At 40.8% G+C, this 20,346-nt stretch overlaps 1 protein-coding gene across 2 annotated transcripts in view; it reads left to right on the forward strand.

Annotated features, from left to right (window-relative positions):
* The window catches only part of tmlhe (trimethyllysine hydroxylase, epsilon), a 294,616-nt gene that overhangs the window by 170,566 nt on the left and 103,704 nt on the right, over window positions 1-20,346 (forward strand). Inside the window, exon 2 of one of the 2 annotated variants that reach the window (XM_028815427.2) lies at window positions 3,345-3,477. The exons of the other annotated variant lie outside the window; for it this stretch is intronic. Within the exon in view, the coding sequence (XP_028671260.1) occupies window positions 3,351-3,477 (127 nt within the window). The 5' untranslated portion in view covers window positions 3,345-3,350. The remainder of the gene's footprint in view (window positions 1-3,344; window positions 3,478-20,346) is intronic. 2 annotated transcript variants of the gene reach the window in all.

A 20,346-nucleotide genomic window follows, 5' to 3' on the forward strand; every position in this document is an offset into this window, starting at 1 on the left:
AGTTAACATGATTTCTTAATAAAGGCAGTCAGTCAGTCATTGTCCAATCTGCTATATCCTAACACAGGGTCACGGGGGGTCTGCTGGAGCCATCCCAGCCAACACAGGGCGCAAGGCAGGAACAAATCCCGGGCACGGCACCAGCCAACTGCATTCTTAATAAACTTCTAATAATAATGAATGTTAAATATTATATTACGCATTGACTAAACAAGGATTTCAATACATTTCTTAACAAATGATTCTGAAACTTGGTCCTAGGGACCCACTGTGACAGTTTTTGTTCCAACCAAATTGATTTTAATTTGACTCCTAGTCTACAGTATTTGAGTGAGATGTAGAAATTACAGAACTAAGTTTGGCATTTTTTTATTAAAACATACTAGGCAGTTACAGTACATGGGGCATACTGTTTTTTTTTTCTTTTTCTTTATACTTTTTAACATCAAGTGGTTATTTAATCCATTATTTACAAATTAGTGGGTCTGACACTGAAGTGTTTGTAGCCTTTCATCATTCAGTGTTGTTTTGCTGGGTATCTGCTCTGCTTGTTTTTAATAGTAATCATTAGGATACAGTGAAGGGAGCAAATCACACACAAAATAGGTGAAATAATAGGAAAACAACCAAAGAGTTAAGAATTTCAAATTAAGCCAAAATGGAAATGTCTTATAAATGTACCGATTTGCTTTTCTGAAGGCACAATACAGGAAGAGAATAAAGACCAGATAATTAAGTTAGATCAGTTATTATCACTGATTGTGATTTTTGTGGGAACAAAAACCTGCAGCCACAGTGGGTCTCAAGGACTGAGTTTGAGAACCACTGCTCTAAAATGTCCTGTGGAAGGAGTGTAATGTTTTAATGTTCCAAATCTGGAAACATGGCCAGTTTTTGCTATCTAGTTTATTACTAAAGACCTCTGTAAACGTTGCACCTAATCTGAGGTGAAGTTGTGCCATCCATTTATCCATCCATCTACCCATCCTTCCATATTCCAATTTTAGGTGAGCAGGGAGACAAGCCAATACATTATGCTCAAGGCTGTAAACCGCTCTTGACAGATCATACTCGTACACTTTTAATACATGTATCTTGAATAGAGCCACCTATGAGATACCATTTAAACTAATCTGTACTGGATGGAAACCTGAACAGCTGTGGAAAGCCCAGTTGGACATGGGGAGGAATTGTGTTTAGTTCACCTGTATCTTTACAATCATGGCTGAAATTATCGGCACCCCTGGAATTTTCCCAGAAAATGCACCATTTCTCCCAGAAAATTGTTGCAATTACAAATGTTTTGGTATACATGTTTATTTCCTTTATGTGCATTGGAACAACACATAAAAAACAGAGAAAAAAAGCCAAATCTGACATCATGTCACACAGAACTCCAAAAATGGGCCGGACAATATTATTGGCACCTTTTCAAAATTGTGGGTAAATCGTTTTATTTCAAGCATATGATGCTCGTTTGAACTCACCTGTGGCAAGAAACAGGTGCTGGCAATATAGCACTCACACCTGAAGCCAGTTAAAATGGAGAAAAGTTGACTCAACCTTTCTGTTGTGTGTCTGAGTGTGCCACACTAAGCATGGAGAACAGAAAGAACAGCAGAGAATTGTCTGAGGAGCCAGACTGGAGTTTGCCAAAATGTACTTGAGGAATCCAAAATCCTTCTGGGCCAATGTTGTGTGGACAGATGAGACCAAGGTAGAGCTTTTTGGTAAAGCTCATCATTCTACTGTTTACAGAAAACGGAATGAGGCCTATGAAGAAAAGAACACAGTACCTACAGTCAAACATGGTGGAGGTTCCAAGATGTTTTGGGGATGTTTTGCTGCCTCTGGCACTGGATGCCTTGACTGTGTGCAAGGCATCATAAAATCTGAAGACTACCAAAAGATATTGGGGCGCAATGTAGGGCCCAGTGTCAGAAAGCTGGGTCTGCGTCAGAGGTCATGGGTGTTCCAGCAGGACAATGACCCCAAACATACCTCTAAAAGCACCCAGAAATGGTTGAAGACAAAGCGCTGGAGAGTTCTGAAGTGGCCAGCAATGAGTCCGGATCTAAATCCGATTGAACACTTATGGAGAGATATCAAAATTGCTGTTGGGAGAAGGCGCCCTTCAAATCTGAGAGACCTTGAGCAGTTTGCAAAAGAAGAGTGGTCGGAAATTCCAGTTGAGAGGTGTAACAAGCTTGTTGATGGTTATAGGAAGCGCTTGATTTCAGTTATTTTTTCCAAAGGGCGTGCAACCAAATATTAAGTTGAGGGTGCCAATAATTTTGTCCAGTCCGGTTTTTGAGTTTTGTGTGAAATGATGTCAGATTTGGCTTTTTTTCTCTTGTTTTTGTGTTGTTCCAATGCACATAAAGGAAATCAACATGTGTATACCAAAACATTTGTAATTGCAACAATTTTCTGGGAGAAATGGTGCATTTTCTGGGAAAATTCCAGGGGTGCCGATAATTTCGGCCATGACTGTATCCTGTGAAGCAGTGTTGCTAAGTATTATGGTATTGTAGTAGGGGACAATGCCAGATTCTAATTTAACTGTTCAGCTATTGTTCTAAATAAAACTTCTAAACTATTACAGTAAACACTTTCATCTGTTATTTTGGAACAGTACTCTGCATGAGACACTTAATAAATTGACTTATTGAATGTCCCTGGTCCATGCGTAGTGGTATACTTGCAAATACACTGTTCTTCACTTAGATTCCCGTTTTCTAATTTAACATCACTATTTTTTGAGTAGGCAGTGGTATGCACTACTGCTCCAGTTTTGCATTCAAATTCCAGTTTATTTGCTTTTTGTGTGGATTTTGAATGTAGTGTTTAAATGCTTTTTCTATAGGTACTTTAGGTACATTTTCATCGCTCATCTCAAATGTACGCCTGTTAATGTAACTGGCAAATTCTGCCTTTTTTCTGAGTGAGTGTACCCTACCTTGGACCAAACCTTATGCAGGGGTGATTCCTGCCTTGCATTCAACTTTGTCCCACATAATTTCAAGCCAAAGTACCCTTGAACTGCTTTTGAAGAATCTGGCAGTGCATTGAAGAGAACTAAAAATAACAACTGCAACAAATGAATAGTGTCTGCTTCTTCAAGTGAAGGAAGTTTTATCAATGTTTTGGTTTTTATATTATATATTTTGAAATGCTGAAATTTTAAAAAATGGAGGAATGTTGGTATAGATAAATAATTGATATCTTCATAAAACATTGAATATGTTGGGTAATCCCTTTGATCAGACTTACTTTATTTACTGACCTTAATTAAATGTTATTCTGTTGTATTTCATTAGAAATGTGCTTGTTTTTTTTTTTAGATCAGGATGTATGCCCATTTATTTTCCATGAATGCTCACATGTGGCTTTTGTTGAAGAGAACTTCTTTTCGATGGCAACACACTGCATCCCAGTCTATGAACAACTTGTGGAAACTACATGAGAAATGTTTTGGTAAGAATTCCTATTGCAAAGTTATTACAGCAACATTTATAATTCTTGGAGGCAGCAAAAAGTGTATATATTAAAGTGTATATAGTATATATGTAAGTTGGAAACATTAGATTGCCCATATAAAAGTTAAAATATGATGCTTCAATTAACTTGAGATCATAAAAACACAAATAAATCTAATATTAATAAACTGAAGCCTCACTACAATCAAGTAAATTAAAACTGGATGTGCTTTAGTCATGAGCATAGTGATCAAAAGTTAAATACCATGTAATGTTTTGACCAGTTCTCTCATTTTACAAGTCCCTACACTTCTTTACATTACATTACCTTCAGATGTTCTTTTTTTTTTTTTTTTTTTTTTTACAACGTTTAACTCTTTTAGGGCTAATTTTTTTTTTGTATGTTTCTTTTCTCCCAGGGCTGAATATTTTTCCAAAAACTTATTTTTTTTAAAAAAAAGAACACAAAGCAATGGTTTAACATATCAAATCAACAAAAAATATTTTTTTGACAAATGTTACTGTCTTGCATGTTGTATGAGCCTGCATACTATATGATTTCACATACTGTACATGTTACACAGCAAAGTCCTGTAAAGTATGATATCGCTCAAAGCAGCCAATTGCATGCATTGCCACATTGCACTGCTTACAATACGTGTTGCACTCGTGCCTCCTTTTCAATTGTCTGTTGCTGCACACAACACAGAAAGTTTTGTATTTTCTCACATATATTGTTAGTGTGTACTGTAGAGAGACAAGTCACCCGTTTGACATCGTGCCATGCCACTGCCACCAAGTTTTCCTCCCGCATGAAAACCGGATTGTTACCTTTTTTTATCTTCAGCCTGTCTGGCTTCAGCTGTGAAGGCCTGTGTCTTCTGTTCACCCTCACTGTGCCACAAGCTCCAATTTCCCTGCTCTGTGGCTCCATGAACAATTCTGGTCTTCTTCTTCTTCTTTCGGCTGCTCCCGTTAGGGGTCGCCACAGCAGATCATCTTCTTCCATATCTTTCTGTCCTCTGCATCTTGTTCTGTTACACCCATCACCTGCATATCCTCTCTCACCACATCCATAAACCTTCTGTTGGGCCTTTCTCTTTTTCTCTTGCCTGGCAGCTCTATCCTTAGCATCCTTCTCCCAATATACTAAGCATCTCTCCTCTGCACTTGTCCAAACCAATGCAATCTCGCTTCTCTGACTTTGTCTCCCAACAGTCCAACTTGAGCTGACCCTCTAATGCAGTAAATCCCAACCACTGTGCCGCGGCACATTAGTGTGCCGTGAGAGATCATCAAGTGTACCGTGGAAAAGTATCCAATTTCACTTAATTGGTTTGAAAATTATTATTTATTTACTGCAAATAATTTGTTTTCGTTCGTCTATGCGACAGTTACAGGCAGAACAATTAAATACTTTTCCGCTAGGTGGCAGCAGATGGCTAATTAATCTGTGTATCTACCTGTTGCCATTCAAACATTAGAATTAGTGATGCGTCGGCTGTGACAGCAGTGTATTAGAGATGGATAAATATCTGAAAAGAAAAAGTACACAATCCGACCTGGGTCCAGAAGAAAATTGTGACACCAGATGAAGGCCCTAGTATAAGTAGTGGTCAGAAGAAAGCAAAAACGGTGAGCTCAAGACAATACAATGAAAGTTATCTTTCCTTTGAATTTACTTTTACCGGGGAACCAACCGAGCTGATTCCATTATGCTTGGTATGTAGGGGAAAAGCTGTCCAACAGTGCCATGGTTCCTAGCAAACTGAAACGCCATCTCCAAACAAAACACCCGTCACTTCAAAACAAGAACACAGACTATTTTATTCAACTTCATGAACAGACTAAGAAACAGGCAGTTTTAGTGAGGAAAACCACAAAGACGCATGAGAGAGCTCTCAAAGCTAGCTACCAAGTTGCTGAATTCATCGCCAAATCAAAATAGGCACACACACAGTGGCAGAGACATTAATACTACCTGCCTGCAAAATCGTTGTAAATGAGATGCTCGGCCCTGGCGCACTTAAAGAAATAGCCCAAGTCCCTCTCTCAAATAATACAATCACCAGACATATCGATGACATGTCTGCAGACATTGAAAGGATCGTTTTGGAAAAGTTGCACACCAGTGGAAAATTAGCATTGCAACTCAATGAATCTACGGATATCAGTGGACATGCACAACTTTTGGCAAATGTGCACTTTATAGACGGGGACACCATCAGAGAATACTTCCTGTTTTGCAAGGAATTGCCAGAAATAACAACAGGAGAGGAAATTTTTTGAGTTGTAACAAAGTACCTTGAACAAGGAGGACTTAAGTGGGGAAACTGCATAAGTGTTTGCACTGATGGAGCAGCCGCCATGTTCGGGCGCACCAAAGGATTTGTAAGCAGAGTGAAAGAGCAACATCCAGATGTTATTGCGACGCATTGTTTTCTGCACCGTGAGGCACTCGTTGCCAAGACATTACCAGCAGACCTAGCTCCTGTATTGGACGATGTTGTGCGCATGATAAACTTGGCGAAGACAAGACCTGTAAAAAGTCGCATGTTTGCATCATTATGTGAGGAAATGGGTGCGGAGCATAAAGTGCTATTGCTGCATATGGAGGTCCGGTGGTTGTCCCGTGACAGAGTTTTAGCCCGTGTGTACGAGCTGCGGGAGGAATTAAAGGTATTTTTGACAAATGAGAGGTGTGATGACGCTAAGTTGCTTTCAAGTGATGAGTTGTGTGCAAGACTGGCATATCTGGCAGATATATTTCAACATTTCAATGACCCGAACACACAGATGCAAGGCTGTAAATGAAAACCTGCTCACAAGAGCAGATAAAATAAATGGATTTCCTTCAAAGGTGCAGCTCTGGAAACAACATGTGGAAAGTGCCAACCTTGACATGTTCCCACACACCCAGAAATGGCAAGGTATCAACATTGCTGCGCTGTGTGTGACAATAGGCAAGCATCTGAAAACTCTTGAACAGAACTTGTCATTTTATTTCCCTTCAGTTTCCACTGATTGCCTTGACTGGGTTAGGAACCCATACAGCTCAACCACAGTTGGAAAGGACATGACTTTACAGGAGCAGGAGGAAATAACTGTACTGAGAGAAAATCATGGTTTAAAGCTGAGCTTTGCTGATCTACCTTTGGACAGTTTTTGGCTGACTGCTGCCAAGGAGTTTCCCATTCTGGCAAGCAGAGCTATTTCAGCCCTGCTCGTATTTTCCACAACCTACCTATGTGAGGTGGGTTTTTCAATCATGACTGCTGTAAAAACTAATAAAAGAGAGAGACTCTGAGCTGTTGAAGAAGATCTTCGTGTGTGTCTTTCTTCAATTCCTATGTGTATATCAGCATCGTGTTCAACTAAACAGGCCCAGGTTTCACACTGAGTAAGTAAATTGTGAGTAAATTGAAACTAGAAGATCATTATATTTCATTACATGTACTTTTTGTGACATTTTTGTTTGGTGGTGCACCGTGGGATTTTTCTAATGTAAAATATGTGCCGTGGCTCAAAAAAGGTTGGGAAACACTGCTCTAATGTACTCATTTCTAATCCTGTCCATCCTCGTCACCCCCAATGCAAATCTTAGCATCTTTAACTCTGCGACCTCCAGCTTTGTCTCCTGCTTTCTGGTCAGTGCCACCGTCTCCAACCCATATAACATAGCCGGTCTCACTACCATCCTGTAGACCTTCCCTTTCACTCTTGCTGATATCCGTCTGTCACAAATCACTCCTGATACTCTTCTCCACCTATTCCACCCTTCCTGCACTCTCTTTCACCTCTCTTCCACAATCCCCATTACTCTGTACTGTTGATCCCAAGTATTTAAACTCATCCACCTTCGCTAACTCTACTCCTTGCATCCTCACTATTCCACTGACTTCCCTCTGATTTACACACTTGTATTCTGTCTTGTTCCTACTGACCTTCATTCCTCTCCTCTCTAGAACATCTGTACCTCTCCAGGGTCTCCTCAACCTACTCACTACTATTGCTAAAGATCACAATGTCCTCAGCAAACATCATAGTCCACGGGGACTCCTGTCTAATCTCGTCTGTCAGCCTGTCCATCACCATTGCAAATAAGAAAGGGCTCAGAGCCGATCCCTGATGTTATCCCACCTCCACCTTGAATGTATCCGTTGCTCCTACCGCAGACCTCACCACAGTCACACTTCCCTTGTACATATCCTGTACAACTCTTACATACTTCTCTGCCACTCACGACTTCCTCATACAATACCACAGCTCCTCTCGAGGCACCCTGTCATATGCTTTCTCCAGGTCCACAAAGACGCAATGCAACTCCTTCTGGCCTTCTCTATACTTCTCCATCAACACCCTCAGAGCAAACATCACATCTGTGGTGCTCTTTCTTGGCATGAAACCATACTGCTGCTCACTAACCATCACCTCACTTCTTAACCTAGCTTCCACTACTCTTTCCCATAACTTCATGCTGTGGCTCATCAATTTTATCCCCCTGTAGTTACTACAGTCCTGCACATCCCCCTTATTCTTAAATATTGGCACCAGTACACTTCTTCTCCACTCCTCAGGCATCCTCTCACTTTCCAAGATTCCATTAAACAATCTGGTTAAAAATTCCACTGCCATCTCTCCTAAACACCTCCATGCTTCCACAGGTATGTCATCTGGACCAACGGCTTTTCCATTCTTCATCCTCTCCATAGCAGTCCTTACTTCCTCCTTGGTAATCCACTGCACTTCCTGATTCACTATCTCCATATCATCCAACCTCTTCTCTCTCTCTCATTCTCTTCATTCATAAGCCTTTCAAAGTACTCTTTCCATCTGCTCAACACACTGTCCTCGCTTGTGAGTACATGTCCATCTTTATCCTTTATTACCCAAACCTGCTGCACATCTTTCCCAGCTTGTTCCCTCTGTCTAGCCAATCGGTACAGGTCCTTTTCTCCCTCTTTAGTGTCCAACCTCTCATACAACTCATCTTGCACTTTTTCTTTAGCATTCGCCACCCCTCTCTTCACCTTGTGCCTCATCTCCTTGTACTCTTGTCTATTTTCTGCATCTCTCTGACTATCCCACTTCTTCTTTGCCATCCTCTTCCTCTGTATACTCTCTTGTATTTCCTCATTCCACCACCAGGTTTCCTTTTCCTCCTTCCTCTGTCCAGATGTCACGCCAAGAACCCTTCTTGCTGTCATGCTTACTACATCTGCTGTAGTTTCCCAGCTGTCTGGTAACTCTTCACTGCCACCCAGTGCCTGTCTCACCTTCTCCCTAAATTCAACCTTGCAGTCTTCCTTTTTCAACTTCCACCATTTGATCCTTGGCTCTGCCCTCACTCTCTTCCTCTTCTTGATCTCCAACGTCATCCTACAGACCACCATCCTTTGCTGCTTAACTATACTTTCCCCTGCCACTACTTTGCATTCTTCAATCTCCTTCAGATTGACTCTTCTGCATAGTATGTAATCTACCTGTGTGCATTTTCCTCCACTCTTGTACGTCACTCTGTGTTCCTCCCTCTTCTTAAAATACATGTTCACCATAGCCATGTCCATCCTTTTGGCAAAATCCGCTATCCTCTGACCTTCTTCATTCCTTCATTTAGTCTCTTGCACCCTCAATATGTCAACCTTCCTTCTCTCCATCATATCGGCTAACTCTCTCCCCTTACCAGTCATACTGCCAACATTCAAAGTTCTTACCCTCAGTTCCACTCTCTTTACCTTCTTCCTCTCCTCCTGCCTCCGGACACGTCTCCCCCCTTTTCTTCTTCTTCTTCTTCTTTGGCCAACAGTAACCCAATTTCCGCCAGCACCCTGTTGGCTAACAGTACTGGTGGCGGTCATTGTTAACCCGGGGCTCGACCGATCCGGTATGGAAATTTGTATTGTGATGTATAAAAATTGTCAATGTACACAACATGACCCATATGTTCATAGCCCTGAAGCAGCTCCAGCACAACCTGACTTGTCAAGGGGCATTTCTGTCTTTGATAGGAATACTTTCCTGTATATGTGATTACTTTCAGGCAGAAACCAGTGTTTGCTTCTACCAGTACAATATCCTTTATGCCATGCTTTGTGGGCTTGTCTGGCATATATTGGTGGAAAAAAGATCCCTTTTATTTTATCATAGATTCATCCAAAGACAAATCATGGCCAGGCTGATAAAATTGTTTATATGTTAGTTCCACAATGTCAAGCATTGGCTGAACTTTATACATGGGGTTATAGCCTGGCTCACCCCTTGAGATTTGCTTCTGGTTATCACAGAAGTGAATAAAACTTTGCAGGAGCACGCACCTATCACGCGGCATAAACCTGTCCAAAGCCACCAGGGGACAAAGCACGTTTGGACCAGTGGTTCCTAAAGTTATATCGCCAGTCTAGTCCCATCTCTATTTGTAATGCCACAAAACCCTCCATCTCATCTTTTGTTGTGGGTTTCCACTTTGAAAAACGAGAATGCGGTGCAAGCGCAGCCCGCGATTCAAAAAATTGCTCTGCATACCTGTTTGTCTCGTCTGACAGTAGCGGAAAAGCAGCCTCAGGAAAGAACAGTCTGACGTAGTCCAACGGCTGGTAATCTGTCGAGTCCAGCAGCAAAGCCATGCTGTCTTGTGAAGTCCGGTAGCCAGTTTGGCTCCCACAGATCAATGTCTGGGTAATCCGCCCACACGAATCTTGCCATGGGTGCATCAGCTGCACAAATTCGCTCGGGAGGCATCTGATCAGCTGGGGCAGCATCGGCTGGTGTCTGATCAGCTGATGCTGGCTCCTCACTCTCCTGCTTGATCTCCTGATCACTCTCAACAAAATGAAATTCTGAAATATCAGAGTCCGACTCAGCGATAACATGCAAAACATCGTCTGCTGATTATTTTCTTTTCTGCACTCATTTCACAAAAATGATTGTGCTTCCAAAGGGCTTATATCATTTTCGCACCATTCCCTTTTTGCTTCATAGTAAAGTTTTATAGAAACCTTGCAAAAAGATATATTTAAATTTATTTGGAAAGGCAGTAAACCCAGAATAAACGGATCTGTTCTGACAAAACTCAGTCCCATGGGGGGAGGTATGGCAATCTCAGACCTGCATGACTAACATAGAGCAGCAATACTAAATCAGCTGAGACAATAGTCTCTTGACAGTTCTAAACGTTGGGTTCAAATAGAGGAGTAGATAAGTTGATATCCGGATTTGGTAGATTTGCTTTGGCTTGTTCAACTTGGATGTAATTTACCTTCCTTTTTATTAACGTCATTTTCTTCAGCAGTGTTTGGAAATATTGTAAACATAAAAATAAAGAATTTTCTCTTCCTCTCACAATTCTTCCTTTAATGATATTCCAACATTTAATCCCAGATTTAAATCTATGCACATGGAAGCAAAATGGACACACTTTCCTACCTTTTTTCCAGAAACAGCCTTCACTCCTTTCAGTATTTCCATGAACACTTTAATATCTCATATAAGGAATTTTACAAATATCTTCAAGTACGCAGCTGTACTAACTCCCGCTGTCACAAAAACATCTATCTGAGAGATAGGACCTAAACCATTGGAGAGCTGATCATGTGATGCCCACCCACTGCTCTAGCCTGGAGAGGAGGATCTCATGGTCTATAGTGTCAAATGCAGCTGTTAAATCCAGAAGCATAAGTAGTACACAGTCACCAGAGTCCACTGTTAAAAGAATATCATTAACAACCCTTAACAGAGAGGACTCAGTGCTGTGGTGAGTTTTAAACCCAGACTGGAACACTTCCAGTATTGCATGTTCATCCAGGAAGGACTTCAGTTGGGTGTAGATGACTTTTTCCAAGAGTTTGGACAAAAAAGGTTGTTTGGAAATAGGCCTAAAGTTAGACATAACAGAGTGGTCTAGACCTGTTTTTTTTCAGCAGAGGTTGCACAACAGCATGTTTAAAATTTTTAGGCACCACACTCGAGGTTAAGCAGCTATTAATAATAGTAAGAATAGAAGGACCCAAAGTAGAAAAGACCTCCTTAAGAAGTCAGAGGGACAACATCAAGAGGGGAGCCAAATGGCTTCATACTGAAAACCAGCTGCTTTAAAAAGGGGCGAGTGACAGGCTCGAAGTGGTCAAACACAGCCAAACGGTATTAACATGGATGGATCATGAGAAGGTGGTGAAATTAGGGCCCTAGTGCTTGTAACCTTCTTCAAAAAAAAGTAAAGAAATTTGTTGCAAGTTTCCCTAGAAGCTTCCAGAGAGACAGGTTCATGAACATTAAGAACAGAACTCAATGTGTCAAAAAGTACACGGGGGTTGTGAGAGTTAGAGCCAATAACTTCAGAAAAAAAATTTTGATCTAGCAGCTTTCAAAACTTTCTGATAACACAACCAGCTTTCTCTCAAAATTTCAAAAGAAACCTGCAACCTGTCCTTTTTTCCACCTTCGTTCAGCTCTCCTGCACTTCCGTCTATAGGCACGGGTATTAGCATTTAACCATGGATCTAAGCAGGGCTTTTGTTGCCTGATTTTTAATGGTGCCACAGAGTCCAGAGAAGTTTGGCAAGTAGAAATAATAATAATAATAATTTTTATTTATGTAGCGCCTTACATACACTCAAGGACACTTTACAATTCAATACACACATTAACAAGATAGTAGAAATTACATACATGTAAAAGAATAATACTCATTGAAACCCTTGAGGGATACCTTGTGTGAATTAAGTATTGGCAGATTTGTATTCCCTAATGAAGATGTAATACTGGCGACCACTGAGGTATGATGTGAACCAAGAAAGAGCAGCACCAGAGTTACCAATAGCTGAAAGTCAGAACAGTAAAATGTTATGGTTAACTGTATCAAACGTTGTGCTCAAGTCAAGAAGAACTAGAGTAGTGGCCATCCCAGAATCTGCGGTTATAAGTAAGTCATTGACTACCTTAAGTAAAGCAGTTTCAGTGCTATGTAGGGCTCTGAATCCAGATTGAAAAGGCTAAAGTAGGTTATGCAAATTTAAATAATCATTGAGTTGAGCAACAACCTTTTCTAAGATTTTAGTAATAAATGGAAGATTAGAAATTGTGTGATAAAATTTTAGCTGTAAGGGATCTGAGCCAGGTTTTTTTAAAACAGGGGTTACAGCAGCAGTTTTTAGATCACTTGGAACAACACCGGTGCAGAAACTAAAGTTGATAAAGTGAGAAATGGGGACAGAACGTTTGTTAGTGCAAGCCTTAATCAGTAAAGTAGGGGCAGGATTTAGGTGGCTGGTAGATTGATTTAATTTAGATATTACTTCAGCAATATAAGTTGGTGTAGTGGGGCTAAATTTAGATAAATAAACTCTAGATTTAGAAGTATAATCAGTCGACAGAGATAAGGAATGGTTAGTAGAGAAACTATGATATATGGTCATAATTTTTGACTGAAAACAGTCCAAAAATAGATTACAGTGCTAAACATAGAAATAAGGATTTTTAACAGCAGGTTGACAAAGTCAGTTAACTGTATTAAAAAGAGATCTAGGGCGACAAGTACCAAAGTCAATAAGAGTGGAATAGTACTTTGAACGTGCCGCTGATAAGGCACATTTGTATTCCTTCAGATGTTTGGTGTAAGCCAGGGCGGGAACAGCCAGACCAGTCTTCTTCCAGAGCCTTTCCAAGCGGCAACCAGTTTGTTTCATGGTACAGAATTCTGCTGTAAACGATGAAGATGACCGGGTAGTAGGAACAACCAAGGATTTCATAGGTGCATAATGATCCAAAATTTGTGACAATGTGGAATTATATAGAGATAAAATCTGCATAGGGAAAGACAACCCAGAAACATCATGGAGACAGGAAGCACCAACAGACATAGAGAAGGATAACTGATCAATGTTCTTGACTATACTTACTTACTATAGGTTATTTTAGATTTTAGACTTATTTTAAGAAGGGGATAAGTGAAGCTAAATTCAAACAGCTTGTGATCGGAGATACCAATAACAGTACTGGATGTACAGATGTTCTGCAGACGAGTGGAACATACAAGATTCATAATATAGCCCTTAGCTTGGGTTGAAAAACCAACATGCTTCACAAAGTACCACCAGTACTGAACGTAGCTCACAAGCAGATGGACAGTCAGAATCCACATGAATTTTAAGGTCACCAAGTAAAATAACAGCAGTAGACATGCCACAGACAAGAGTGAGTATTTCATAAAGTTCAGAGAAAAAATCCAGCAGAAGCTTAGGTTGTCTGTAGATTAATATAATGTGCAGCAAAGCCTTCCCAGTGATTTTAACAACCAGGTATTCAAAAGACGTAATGTTGTGAAAATCAACAGTGGTTGCTTTATGACAGTCACGCTGAACCACCGCCAGTCCACCTGCTCGGCTCGTCAGATGGGGTTTAAACAGGTAACTGTAACCACCGGGGGTAAGCAGATTTAGTTGTAGGTAATCATCTAGATTTTGCCACGTTTCTACAAGGAACAACATGTCCAGTTTTTTTTAGAAGTTGATAAGTCGTTAAGGAAAGTAGTTTTATTAGTTACTTATCTGCAGTTCAGAAGTGCACAGTGGAGAGTTACTTCAGATTGTAATCCTTGGTTACTCCAGTCCAGCATTTGCGGCAGGTGTTTCAGCCAATTCATCTGCCTAGTCCATCGTCTTGCGGATTGTCTTTTTGAGAAAACAGGTCTAACAGACCAAATCATGGAAATAGTGTGGTGGATGCAGAGGTGATATTAAAACGACGCCGAGAGGAGCGGTGTAAATACCGCGGACGAGCAATGCCAAGCTCCATGCATAAGCCGTAAGTCACCATACCTAGTCTGGAGTGCATGTGGTAAGCGCTTAATTGTGTTGTAGAGTAGGTAATCAGCTTCAGAAAAAGCAGTAACAGCTAACACCACATTAGCCAGAACCCATAAACTAACTCCGACTGAGCAGAAAACAAAGTCAGCTAAGAAAGTCTTAATCCTAGTCAACTAAGAAAGTAAAGACTTACTCACCAACCATGCTGGCTCAGCTAGAGTACAGGGGAGAGGGCTCGTGGAATATAGGCAGCGAACGGAATAAAACTTTACAAAAGGACCTGTATGACTCCAGTGAGATCCGCCCGTTAAACATAAAAAGCACCAGCAAGGCAGAGGACGTAGTAGCAGCAACAGCAACAAAGCAAAACGGAGCAAAAAAGACACCGGTGAAAAGCGGCAGCCAGATCACACACAGCGTACTCTCATCCAGAACTGAAATCAAGGTTCTGGGAATACACAATTGAAGTGTTAGCTCCTCAGTATTGGAAGATACCGAGGGCTGTGAGGTCACTTCATAATACAAGAGAAAAACAGAAGTAAACTGAGCAGCAATGGAAGATTTAAGAGCACGGCAGCGCCGAACAGGTGTGTACAGTTTAGCAAATTGATGAAGAGGAACTAAATCAAATAAAACAGGCATATAGTCTGAAAACACTGCATCACCAATTTCCAGATTAAGTGCAGATACACCGCGAGAAAAGAAAAGATCCAATGTATGCCCACATTCCTGAGTGGGACCATTTACAGACTAAATTAGATTAGAAGAGTCCATTAAATCTAAAATGTCCTTCACCAAAGGCTTCTCCGTACAACAAACATGAATAGTAAAATCCCCAACAATTAAAACTTGGTCATATTTTGGCATAAATTCAGCCAAGAAATCAGAAAAGTCACTTATAAAATCCTTATTATACTTTGTTGGATGATAAACCACAGTGCAGAGCAGCACAGGAGAACAACCCAACTCAGTAAGACTTAGTTCAAAGCTGGAGACAGAAACGGCTAGAAACCACCGTTTACAATCAAAGTTGGATTTGAAGACCGTCACTAAACCTCCACCACGACCCGAGAGCCACTGGGAATTAAAATACAAACAGCCACACGGCAACAATTCAGAGAAAGCGCTGGACTCTCCGGGAGACAACCAGGTTTCAGTTATACAGAGGAAATCCAATCCATGAGAGGCGAAGAAATCCTTTAAGATAAAAGTTTTGTTCATTACAGATCTAGCGTTCACTAGACCCATCCTGATGGGAGCTGGGTCCGAAGTCACAATATTGAGTGGAGTGTGGAGGCTGCAGAACCTGGAGATTCGCTCTTCGCCAGTGCAGGTGAAGTGGGCAGGGGCACGGAGATGGAATCGCCTGGTCCAACCCAAAAAATGTACCAGCCAGGAGTCCACTGGGTCCCTGGAGCACCATGACGCAAAAAGGTGAGGAGCTGATCTATGTGGAGCCAGAAAAACTTTGGGAGATAGAGCCAAACAGACCTTAAACTTCACCAACTGCCTGCCGCGTTTACCTCGGCGCCTGTGACGCTTCCTCCAGCGAGGTGAACCTGGAGCAAGGTAGAGGAATGCCGGTATTCCAGATAGGAGCTGGGGAGGAGGAAAATCTCATCCTCCGTTGTCAAACTGTACAAGTTTTACAGCAGACAAACGAAGGTCCTGAAGTGTTTGGTGATCTTACACCAGTAGTGAGTTGACATTTTGCATGACATACACAAAAACATAAGCAAAATAGAGAGCGGTGGACGACATGCCACATACACTGGCGCCGTCCAAAATGACAGATCCTTATTCTAAAACTAAAGGATTTAAAACACTTTATTCATTACTAGATAATAGAAATCAATTTTCAAAATACACATCTATCTTAAAATGGGAAAGAGATCTGAACTATGCTTTTTCTGATGAGCAGTGGCTCTTGTCCTTGGCTACATTACACAAATTTACACACAGCATTAAACATATAGAACTTAACCTGAAGATAAGCAAAGACATTTCATTCCTGTGAAATTAGCTAAAGCTTATTCAAACTGTTCCACTTCATGCTGGAGGCAGTGTGGCAAAATTGGTACTCTTATGCATATGTGGTGGCCCTGTAAATCACTTTATCATTATTGGCTGGCACTTCAGAAATTTCTCCCCTACTCTTTATAACTGAATGTTAAATTAACTCCTCAGTTGCTTGGATTGGGGATAGACAACTATCAACCAAACTGTCACACTTTAATTTTATAAATGTTATTTGCAGCAAGACTGGTTATAGCTCGACACTGGAAATCGTCTATTGCCTTAAAAATATCTGATGTCTTGGAAGAAATAGACCTCTGTTGCTTCATTTGAAAAAATGAGTACCATTAAAAATGATACATTCCCTAAATATAAAAAGGCTTGGTTATACTGGTATAAATGGCCCATATAATAAATAAAGGTGTTACTTTAATTAGGTACTGTAGACTAAACTTTGATTGCACAAATTAACAAGTATTTGATGGGTTTAAAGAGGTGAGGCTATCCCTCTTTTTTTCTTTAGTTGTTCCTTTGCTACTATAACTGTAGATGTTAATAGTAATGAAGAGTTTTCTCTTTTAGTTCACGATTCATTGTTCTATGTAACTTCGATGTATTAACATTCCCTTTAATTAATGTTTTGGGTAACATTAATAAATAGAGATAATCATTATTGTGTGATTGTGTAATATGTAATGTTACACTGTTGTTTTCCTCTGTACATTGGAGTGCCTACCCTTTAATATAATTCAGTTAAAAAAAAAAAAGAAAGTAGATTTAACATGGCTGCATCCATCCAGCTGCTGAAAAACCCCACTTGCAATCCAAACTAAGTGACTGAACTCCAACTTTTACCAGAATCTGCCTGGAATTCATCTAATCACAAAGTGTAAATTAGAGTTACGCTGACATCTCTCCAGAATGGAATTAAACTTGTTTCTCTTATTAGTTTTATGTACAGATTGTTTTGTCTTTGTTAGGGAATCCTCTATCAGGGACTGAAACCCTGATAGTACACCCTCTTTTTTTTATTTGTTTTTTTCCCTTTTGTTACTATTTAGATAGTGTACTGACTGTTATGATTTGGAATGTGTTCTACTTGCTTACTACTGAGGCTTTTTCTCTAAAACCAAAAAGATCTAGAATGCTCACATTCCAGCAAGTCACATCTGCCACAGATGACCTAATTTTATTGTTTAACCTCCTACTGCCTAATAGCCAGTGAGTCCTTAGCTTCAGTAACGGCAGTCTCTTCGACAATCATCTCTGCCACCAGTGTTCCTGGTGACTTGGCTAAAAGCGGTATCCTTAATTAGTGTTGGCATATAGGTTTAGAAGACATTGTGGACATTAATCTTAGGCATGAGCAACATACGGGTAGGGCTAACTCCCCAGGGTGGAAATCGAAGTTCTGGCTACACTAAAGGTAGAACCACTTAACAATATTCGTACCCACTGGAAAATACCCGATTCATCCCAGTGACCCCATAAGATGGTGGTAAGCTCGGTTTTAGTCAGACAAGAGGCCCCACATAGAGTTTACCTATGTTTCTTCAACAGATTAGGAACTTTAACCCTCACTTGGGGGAAGAAATTGAGGACTCTAACCCCAATGAAGATTCCTCTCTAAGCCCTATCTATGATACTGGACTACAGCTATTACAAACTATTCCTGAAATATTCAACCATCCTGTCCAACATGTCATCAAAACAGTCTGTCAGTTGGATAGTCCTTACTGGCTAGCTGAGTTAGCAATAACCAGGAGGTTCTTTCCTTGGCAATCCAATGCACTAGTGAGTAAAATCACCAAACCAGGGACAATGCTGGGATTGCAATGAGATGAGTGAATGAGTCAGGTTTCAGCACCAAACTCTTGTGGTAAATAAAGAGAAGTCTTGAGCCTTTATTACAAATGAACTCCAACATGGATGCCCTTTTTTCTTTTCTTTTTTTTATACCCACTGATTACTATATGCTTTTATATTAATATAACATGGACTACTAAAATCTAACAAAATAGCTTCCTTTGATCAGCTTGTTTTTTTTTTTTTTTTTTTTTTACATGTAATGATGTAACACGTGCGTGCCAGAGGGTCATCTTCCAGGTTTGCATAATGTAAGTAACACCAGCTCTGGATGAAAAGGGTCTCTCCCACTGACAGTCTTGAAGAGCTTTTGTTCTATAAGGGGTGGACATGCCTCTTAGGAGATGAGTGACAGGAGAAGTTAGGAGAAAAAGGAAGGTGCGGTGTAAGGAAGTTTTGAGTAGGGAGTCAGGAGACAATAAGCAGGAGTGTTTGCGATATAGAGATAAAAGAAAGTAAGTGGAAAGGTATAGATTGGTAGAATAAGCTTTCTTTTGTTGTTTTGGCTCTATAACGTAGATAACAGCATATAAGACAGAGCACCGTTTGTTACAGAACAAAGACTCCCAAGTAAAACATAGAAAACCCCAGTACCTGAGTTGTATTTGCTTATTATGCTGGTCGTTACAATATTATGTGAATTAAATAATTTTGTTAAAACTCACTCATTACTGAGCCTACAATACCCCTTAAAGCCACAGCCAAGAAGCACTAAGAATACGATGTTGTCTTAACAACAGTCCAGTTTTCCTCCCACTGTGCATTTTTAGAAGCATTCTTACTGGTGGGTTATCAGGCTAAGGTAGAAGAGCAGCTAATGAACATCTGGTAGAAGCCTCTGCAGCTCATTAGGGACTTTGCGTACGAATACCATGTGCTGTGCTTGAAATGGAATCCCAGTATTGTCAGAAGACGACATTGTTGGTGCTTGTAACCCACAACTGGCTGTGGCTTTAAGTGGTATTGTGGATTTGGTACTGTCACAGGTGAAAATTGGTACTTTAATTGAGAAAGACTGGGCTGCCATGTAGGGGCATAAACAAAAAAAATAAGGACTCTTCAGGCAGTAATTTGCCCACTGGCTGGGGTCAGTGACAAAAGGACTGATCTGCCGGGGCTGAGCTCACCACTGTGTGGACCCAGTTACCCTGTTAGTCATACCAGAAAAGGTGAGGGACATCACTGGGGATGCAATAGTAGACACTGGAAGCAACCTTACCTTAATGAAGCACAGCTTTTGTGTAAAGATTTAAAAAACCCACAAGCTGCCCAAGGTGGGTGGTACAATGAGGTGGTTCTTGGCAGATGGAAGGCTGTATGGTGAGAGTGGCAAAGTTCTGATGCGGTTTGCATTGCACAGTGTTTCCTGGGAGCTGGACATATATGTCTTAGAGGATGCCTACTTGAACATGCAGTTGCTCCTTGATTTGGACTCCATCATTGCGTTGGGCATGATTTTGCGTCTATTACACATTAGAAGTGTTCAGGTTTGGAGTAAGATCTTGGGAAGAATTACGGTGGCCCAATATTTTTTACTATCTGGTGCAGCCAGCTATGGAGCTGGGTCCTATTAAAGCTAGCATAAGTACTCAGCTTTGGGAGGTGCAGCCTCTGCTGAGAAGATGGCCTATGGGTTAGGACAGACAAACTGGGATGTACGGCAATAGTTACTCATCACATACACCCTGTTGATGAGGTCCTTGTCTGGCTTAGGGCCTTACAGTGTGTCCCCGATTAAGAGAAGACTTATTAAAGAGTGGGTCGACCACAAGTTGGAATAAGGTATACTTGAACCTTCATCTTCGGCTTGGGTGGCTCCAGTGTTATTGGTCCAGAAATTGAATGCCACTTTTTGATTCTGTGTTGATTACAGGGGTCTGAGTGCCAAAACCCATCATGATGCCTATCCCATCCCCTTAGTGCATGAAGTGTTGAAATCTTTGGGTGGTGCAGCTGTTTTTAGCACTCTGGATCTTCAGTCGAGCTATTGTATGGGAGAAGATAGTATAGAGAAGACCACCGTTATTGCTCTGGAAGACTTGTTTCATTTAAGGGTAATGCTTTTTGGGCTTAAAAATGCTGGGGCATCCTTTCAGCGTTTGTGCTAAGAGGGTTGATTGGCAAGGTCTGCTTCGTGTATATTGATTTGTCTTTTGCCCTTCATTGTAACAACATCTCCTGGACCT

This window comes from Erpetoichthys calabaricus, chromosome 12, assembly GCF_900747795.2.
Source record: "Erpetoichthys calabaricus chromosome 12, fErpCal1.3, whole genome shotgun sequence".
NCBI classification, from domain to species: Eukaryota; Metazoa; Chordata; class Cladistia; order Polypteriformes; family Polypteridae; genus Erpetoichthys; species Erpetoichthys calabaricus.